This window comes from Copadichromis virginalis, linkage group LG15, assembly GCF_057382275.1.
Source record: "Copadichromis virginalis isolate Kocher_CV1m ecotype Utaka linkage group LG15, C_Virginalis_male_GT1.1, whole genome shotgun sequence".
Lineage (NCBI taxonomy): Eukaryota > Metazoa > Chordata > Actinopteri > Cichliformes > Cichlidae > Copadichromis > Copadichromis virginalis.
The window spans coordinates 9,281,346-9,289,817 of NC_140632.1; the positions used below are offsets into that span (position 1 = coordinate 9,281,346).

The 8,472-nt window shown below is 41.8% G+C and overlaps 1 protein-coding gene and 1 non-coding gene across 2 annotated transcripts; both read left to right on the plus strand.

Moving 5' to 3' along the window:
* The first annotated feature begins 208 nt into the window (after positions 1-208).
* zc3h14 (zinc finger CCCH-type containing 14) lies at positions 209-6,892 on the plus strand. Its single transcript, XM_085431748.1, has 17 exons — positions 209-362; positions 697-739; positions 836-950; positions 1,097-1,137; positions 1,258-1,402; positions 1,878-2,181; positions 2,272-2,435; positions 2,678-2,778; positions 2,881-3,039; positions 3,392-3,460; positions 3,615-3,753; positions 4,584-4,786; positions 4,909-5,047; positions 5,150-5,292; positions 6,275-6,357; positions 6,446-6,552; positions 6,662-6,892. Exons 1-17 carry the CDS (start codon positions 327-329, stop codon positions 6,663-6,665), a joined length of 1,995 nt encoding a protein of 664 aa, XP_085287874.1. The 5' UTR covers positions 209-326; the 3' UTR covers positions 6,666-6,892.
* Positions 6,893-8,173: 1,281 nt separating this feature from the next.
* LOC146691774 (signal recognition particle RNA) lies at positions 8,174-8,472 on the plus strand. The gene has a single exon (XR_014915408.1).

Below are 8,472 nucleotides of genomic sequence, written 5' to 3' on the forward strand. Positions count from 1 at the left end.
CAGGTCATCTGAGAGGTGTTGTGATTGAGGCATGGTTCACCCCAGCTTCAGTCACCCAGCGCTTTCAAACCCTTTCCTTTAATTGGAACATTTTACTAACAAGTTTACTTTTTCCAGCATCAACTTAAAGTGATTACTCTAAATGCTAAACAAAGACAAAAAGACATCGCATACGATAGACAGATGTATGCTTTTTGTCCCTATTCGGTTGCCTTGATTTGATTTGTCACGTGATTCTACGTCACATTTGTCCCTGGTGTTTAGCGGTGCAGCTGGAAAAACAGTTGCCTCTTTTAGAACTAATTCGCTTGACTCAAACAACAATAATGGAAATCGGTACAGAAATTAGTAAGAAAATAAGGGTGAGTAACAGTGCGGGTTGAAGCTGAGTGGTCTGCGTGATTAATGTTTGCGTAACAAAGGAGCTACAAGCTAACACTGACTCGCTAGCTTAAATGTGTCAGCCTAGCCTAACTTATTGTTTTATTTTCAAGGCCGAGGGGGATTGGTACCTCACTCCGGCAGGCATCGTCATAGACTCAATAATTTCTTTTTGATTTGAACAGTTTCCACAGCATAAACTCAGTGCTACGTTAAGTTAATCCTTGGGTTGTTGAATGATAACAGCGCAGCTAGCTACGCTACCTAGAATTTGTTGAAATAACATCTTCCGGTTGTACTTTTAATCTCTTCCAGGCTGCTATCAAAGGAAAGCTTCAGGAGCTTGGTGCATATATTGGTACGTGAATGATATTCAGTGATTACCTCTGAGACAGCAGTTACCTGGTTGTGTAGTCTTACCATACACGATGTGCGTGTTTCTTTTTCTTCACAGATGAAGAACTCCCAGATTATATTATGGTGATGGTGGCAAACAAGAAAACCTCCCAACAGATGGCCGACGACCTCTCGCTCTTCCTCGGAAACAACACGATGAAATTCACAAGCTGGTGCGATTATATTGTTTATTTGTGGACTGGTTCTTATATGGCGCTTTTCTACTCTCCTGGAGTATTCAGAGCGCTCTGAATATGTAAAATATGAAAGAAAGTTGTACCTTTTTGCCTTAACTTTGTTTTTGTTTCTTCATTTTTAGGCTTCATGGTGTTCTGGAGAAATTAAGATCTGTTGCAGCAGGTAAGCCCGGCTGCGTTGAATACATCTCTGCACTTTTTAACCAGCAATGGGAAGTTTGTCTTTTTTATGAACATGTGAGGCTCAGGAGTTTAGCATTGCTCATGTTTCTGTTTTTCTCAGAGCCCGCATCCCTCAAGCAGCTGCAGTCAGACGGCGCTACTGTGAGCGGGAAGAGCCGATCGTCTGTAGGTGAAAACGGCCGAGCGGAGGAATTAAGAGGAGATAGGACAGAAGCCCGTGTATCCAGCTCTGCACATGAGAGCAGGTACCTGACGCAGTAGTTTCTCAGGTTGCCCCCTAATTTCCAAATTATGCTTCAGCAGGAAAATCTATGTAGTAACTTAAAGCAAATTGTGAATTGATTGCTCATTGTTTGGGATAATTTTGCTCATGCTGAGGTCTCCAACCACTATTTTTCCAAGTTTAACTGTGGTAATATCCATTTCCTCTTTGGAAGGTCTCATAAATGGTGGCTCAGTTCTTCTGTGTGTTTGTATTATTTGTACTGTTTAAGGTTTTTGTTATACTTTTTTATGATGCAAGTCAGTGATAATTCACACAAAACACAAAAGCATGTCCGGATTTCCCCCAGAAAGTATTATGATGTTAAAAATGACTATTTACTGGAACAAAGAAGTACTCATCAAGAAAGAAAGTCTTTGGTCAGAGCAGACCAAGAAGTGTGTTTGAGTGTGGTTACATTTTTCTTGTATTTTGTTTGTTTGTTTGTTTGTTATCAGGAGGGGGACCTTGGAAAAGGGTTCCTCACAGCTCTCCTCCAGTGTTAGGCCCCTGGTGGAGCCGCTCCCATCGGAGGCAGTTCTTGACATCAAACCAGAGATGGACGACGACCTCATCGCTGACGAGCCTTTAGAAATCAGCACCAACCACAGTCGTACACACGGAGCAGCTAGCAGACACAGCGCTGATATCTATAGACCCGGTCAGGGCCAGTTCACATCAGTAAGCTCTGCGGAAGCGTCCTTTCATGCTAGACAGCAGGGCAGCAGAACCAGCAGAACCTCTAGAACTGGATCCAACAAGGTATTATCAGAGTGCTTATTTTGCTCACTTTCTGGTGACGGTGTGTTAGGTAGTTGGATATAGTAATAATGCCTTGCTTTCACCGTTCAGCAAGAAGAGTTTTCAAGGAAGCGGAAGGCACCGGTAGTGAGTTCTGTCGTAAGAGTGAACCGAGATGCAGACGAGGACAGCGACGATGTGGACGAGGACGAAAGCAGCTACAGTGGCAGAGGCCTCTCCAGTAGAGTGTCCCTCCCCTCCAAACCAGAACGGAAGTCAGTATGAACACTTGATGTCATATTAACCTCAGGGTTGGGTTTATACTGTGGAAAGAAAACGGTTAAGTAAGGTAATGTTTATCTGCCTCGTGGATGCTTTTATTTATGGGACTTTTGTAGGTCGTGTGTACCCAAACCACATGTGTGTTTTCTTGCAGTAAAGCTTAAGAAGTGAGTCACAGATGATCAATTTTGCGCTTTGCTGAGCTCTAACAGTTTTGAGGTTTGTATTGTTTCAGACCTACTCTCCCACCAGCCAAGCAAGCCAACAGAAATCTGATACTGAAAGCCATCTCTGAGGCACAGGACTCAATCACCAAAACGACTACCTACCCAACAAGTGCGTTCCCACTGTCGTACATTTAACCACAAACATCCTGTAAGTTAAGCTGATTTTCCATTGTTGTTTGTGTCATTCTCTTACGTTGACCTTTCCCCGCAGTACCACAGAAACAGACTGTTCCTGTGGCGCCTCGTACTCGTCTCGCCAGCAATGAGGAGATGAGTGCAGCCATCCAGCTAGTCCAGGAGCACCTCCACAGCCTGGCGCCCCGGGTGCAGACCTACACCGCCACAGATCTACCTCCCTCCAGAACATCTGGTATATATAATAGAGTTTCATGCGCACAGATGATCACATAGTCTCATTAGCTCACAAGTATATGTCTGTTTGCAACCTATGTCTGATGTTTTGTAGCTGAAGGAGCAGATGACCATAATTATTTATGTCTATATATATATTTTATGTATGTCACAAGCCCGGATGGTTTTTATTTGGATGATTAGTGTATAGCAGAACTATGGATCATCATAACTGAACAGCATAGTAATGAAATAGTTGTATAATTAGATGTGTGTTGACTTCGGCAGGCAAGTAACAATTTTAAAAAACTTTGTGAGGTTCTCAAAGTGCTGTTTTGTTTGTTTTATTTATTTAATACATTTTATTCCAGCTCCAACAAGATCGTTAGCATCGCGGCTTCAGTTGGAGAGCAGCGGTAGAGGAGAACCAAATGAATATGGTGAGTTTTAGTTTTAGACAAGCGATTTCCGAATGATATTCCATGCAACTTTAGAAAGTTTCAAAACTATTGAGAAGTAATGAGTCTTCCCAAAAACACTTGATAGCTCCCAAAATTCTATTTACATATTTTTTTCAATCTGTCATGCCTCTAGGGGTGGAGGTCACTGCAGGCGGTGAAGTGAAGACATTTGATACGCGTTCTTTCATAATGAGTCGACCACAAGTGGGAGAATCTCCAGTTGGAAATCAGCAGCAAGTCCTGTCTGCTGTACCACGCACCGTCCAGACCAGGTTTGTATGTTTGTATTTTTACTGAGGTGGCATACACAAGGTGTCTTTCCATTATGAGTGGAATGGACTGAGTAGTGGCACAAAGTTGGTTGTCAATGCAATGAGTTCTCATAAAACAGGTGCTGTTGACATCTGATCAATCGTTGTGTCCTGGCAGCAGAGCGACTGATTTTATAAATGATGATAAATCTATAACATTACAAAAATATGAAGATCTGAAACATACATTGCAGACAAAGCAGCAGCATGTGTGTGTGTGCACGAGAGGAAAAGCACTTATAGAAGTGTGGTACTATCCATACTGTATAGATGTGTGAAGCAGGAAAGAAAAGCAGCAAAAATTCAAAAAAAATCATTAAGTTACAGGAGAATTTGGTGGATTATAATCAAGTATCTCATTGAATTAATGTTTAAAGGGCAGTTTTATTTTCTGTTCTTTCACCTGCAGTCTTGGTGGTGTTTAATGGTCTGAGAGTAATGAATGATAAATGAAAACAGAATTCAAATGTAGGCTCATGTAAGTGCGATGTAAGGTGAGCAGGAAGTGCAAATAAGTTTACTATTTAAGGATCACTTATTACAGTGTTATTTAATGGTGATGCTATTGATTGGCCAGTAGGTGGTGCCATTGTTTCTGTTGACGATGTTACGAGGATGTACCTCGAAAAGAAGTGAACCACCTTTGTAGTACAGAAAACCCAGAGTTAACCACGAAGATAAGACCATATCCTGTTTCATAGTACAGGCCTGTGTCTTTGTATAAATAAAGAGACATTTGTGCTATTACTGGATTGTCATTTCATCTGTTCTGCTTTTCTGACTTACCCTAGCAAGGAGAGAGGCGACTCTGCCAGCCCGAAGTTCATAGTGACATTAGATGGGGTACCGAGCCCGCTTGGTAACCTTGCAGACTGTGAAACTGACCTGGAAGATGTGAGACCACCTGCGAACGTACCTGACGCAGCGAGCCATGCCCACAGAGAGCCCAAAGTCAGCGTCCTTCAGAGGTTACAGGGAGGCATCACATCAGAAGGTGTGTGTGTGTGCTCTCAGCGGAGTTATTAAAGTGATATGATAATCAGCTATTTTATTTTTGTTTTGCATTTTAAAGCCAAGTTTTAGCCTCTTTAGTCCTGTCCTTTTACCTGTTGACAGATGAGATGATGGACATTGACATGGCAGAGGAGAATGCGGTCCCTTTGAAAAAACAAAAGGTCATGGAGCGATGCAAGTTCTGGCCGGTGTGCAAAAGTGGGGATGAGTGTCTGTATCATCACCCAACAACACAGTGCAAGTAAGTAGCTATGTTAAATGCAATAAGAATGATTGTTTAGGGTATTTTTTTTCACTTTCAGTCATAAGTCCTGATTACATGTGTTTTGCTTTTTTCCTTAAGGACTTTTCCAAACTGCAAATTTGGGGATAAATGCCTTTTTGTGCATCCAAATTGTAAATATGACGCCAGGTGTACAAAGCCAGACTGTCCCTTCACTCATGTGAGCCGCAGGAGCACGGCTGCACCTCCTCCACCCAGACCAGGTACTCTCTCGCCAGCTTGACCTATGCTGGGTTTTCTTCTAGCCTCCTGTTCACTGATGGGATTCTGGCTAAATTCTGTGAGAGCGATTAGTAGTTTAAACATTTTCAGCTATTGTGGATCCACTAAAAGTTTCCCTAAATTACCTCAAGCAAGTTCACATACGGTTACTTGATGAAAAACAAAACACAAAAAACTGGTGGTGTGCAGATAGAAAGTGAAGCTAATCTGTTTAAAGTTAGCAGAGGAAGAATGCGTTCCTACTATTACCTTTTACTCATGTAAAACACTTGAATCTTCAGCCAGTTTTGTTGCATTATTCTGAATAAAGTAGACCTAACCTAAATGATACAGATCTGAAGTCTTTGCCGGGCTAATCTACACCTGTGATATAGATTATCTATTCATCAGGTCAGTCTGTTGGTAAGGTTTAAAATAATCACGCAGAGTAGATCTTTGTCAAGTGCATTGACAAAGATCTCTATCAGGCATCTTGTGCTTGCGTCTGTGGAAACCCCCAGTGCTTTTATAAAAAAAAAATCTGATTAGAGAAGATAAGACAGGACCTTGCTGTTCCCTTTTAGATTAAAGGTGAAAGCGTGTGTTGGGCTTAGAAAGAGGGCAGAGAATTTAAATGCTCCTCCCTGTGGGAGGACGGCCCTGAGAACTGGGTGACAGTACATTCACTTCTGTTGTCCTTGGTGTTGAGCTGACTTGGCATCTGCTGAAGTTGTATTCCCGTGTGAATTTAAAACTGTCTCACAAAAACTGAACAGTGGCCCACGTCAGTATTCGAATGAATCATTGTTGATTTCCTCCCCAAAAAATTGTTTTTAATGATGTCAGTGTTACAACAAAGAAGTCCTTATTGTTTTCCCTCAAAGACATTTAATGTGACACTGTTTTTACGTATCCATAGCACTTCCATGTTTCTAAACTATCATAATCATCCTGATAGCTTATCCTTGACCCTTATGTTTGCAGCAGTGCAGCAGACCCAGCCTACCAGCATCTGTCGCTTCTTCCCAGAGTGCAAGAAGATGGACTGTCCATTTTATCATCCCAAGGTAAAAACGCTGCACAAGAGCAGACAGATCGCTTTCAGATTCACAGCGAATCTGATTTTTTTTTCTTTTCTCTCCTTCTTAACTACAGCCGTGTCGCTTTGCTGCGATGTGTAAACGAGCCGGGTGTACCTTCTACCACCCGACCACAACCGTGCCTCCAAGGCACGCCCTGAAGTGGACAAAAGCACAGAGCAGGTGAACAGATAATGCAACTCAGATAAAGACCATCATTTAATATTTAATTCAGCATTATGTGTTTAATTTGATGATGCACCTAATAAATACGGTCTTTCTCCCCTCGCAGCTAAAGTACAGAGACTACGGCAGAAGCCCGACGGTCAGCGTTTGAAGCTGTGGAAAGTCCTTGTGTCTGTGGGCTGTCAATATTTCATTTACCGAATGTTTCAGTTTATTTTAATGTATTGTTTGGAGTGATTTTAAAGGAAATAGTTTTTTAAGTTGAGGAGTCAAGTTTTTTTGTGGGTCATGCTGTCAAAATAATAAATACAGTTATATAAAAATCTGTTTCACATCATCATTTTGCTCATGCTATTCGTGTACTTTGGTGGGACACCGACCTTGATCGGTTTAACTGAAGGTAAGTAACATACACTGAAAAAGCATAAAACGTGAACATGTTTGACCTTTTTTTGCTTATCAAAATTCTGCTGGAGTGACTTTATAAAGTCTGCAGTTGTTTTTATTAAATACACACGGATCCAACCAGACTGTAAAATCTATACATGCAGTCAGTGAGCTAAAGACGCCTTCAGCACTGCAGCTGTGTGCAATAACACCTGCATCCTTCTAAAGTGTGAAAGCCACTTATTACCAATCATTTAAATATAGAAATAGTCCCAAACCTGCTCTCATTCACCTGGTGACTATAGACCTATGATTGTGTCTTTTGGCCTGTGTTATAGCAGGATGGTGGAGGATATCCTGTGCAATTGGTTTATTTCTAAAGTTAAGTGTGTTTCTAGAGTTCTTTCCAAAACTTGCATTACAGGTACCACTGAGCAATCTTAGTTGTGCACATTCATATGCAGATACAATTACTAACAGATTACCCTGTTAGTAATTGTGCTTTGGGTGTTTCTTAAGGTTTATACTAAATTTGGCAATGTCTCAAATTCAAAACGTCTGTATAGATGTACTGGTTGATTTATGATTGTGGAAAACAAGCTGACTAACCAGTAATAATGAGACATAATTTTTGTGACTCTGAAAAGTATAAACATCAATGTTTTTGATCATGATTCTCGATCAGAGATGTGGCACTCATGTGAATGACTTGTTGAATTATAATCTGTGAAACATACATCAAACATATCAATAAGGAATAATATGGCGTCACATTGAGCCTAAGACAACATTCCTTGCAGAAGGTATAACCTGGAATCAGTTTTTGGCTTTTGTGGCTTTGTTTCCTTTATTTATCAGCTAGAATGTGTCGTTGACATTAATGGGCAGCTGAAGTTGCATTAAAGTGACCAAAAAAGCGCTGGATTGAGTATAATGTAGGTTCCGTAACACAGTCATAAAGGAACTTGCAGAACAGGGATTTCTTCATTTTATGTGCAATCCCTTTATAAATACTATTGAATACAGTATAGTGACAATATAAACAAAGACATTCCACATATACATCTCTCTCTATATATATATAGAGAGAGAGAGATGAAAGAGACAGAGAGACACCGGAAATCACTTTATGGCAGACGATCACGTTTTGGTACAACACCGGCTCTGTCGCGGCTTCGTGATGACGTCACATGACTCACAGTTAAAAGCTCAGTGAGCGTGCGTATTTCTCGCCGGGTGCGGTGGCGCGTGCCTGTAATCCAAGCTACCGGGAGGCTGAGGTTGGAGGATCGTTTGAGGTCAGGAGCTCTGAGCTGCAGCGGACTAGGCCGATCGGGTGTCCACACTAAGTTCGGCATTGATATGGTGATCCTGGGGGAGCCCGGGACCACCAGGTCGTCTAAAGAGGGGTGCACCGGCCCAGGTCGGAGACGGAGCAGGTCAAAGCCCCCGTGTCGCTCAGTAGTGGGATCGCGCCTGTGAATAGACGCTGCAGTTCAGCCTGAGCAATACAGCGAGACCCAATCATTA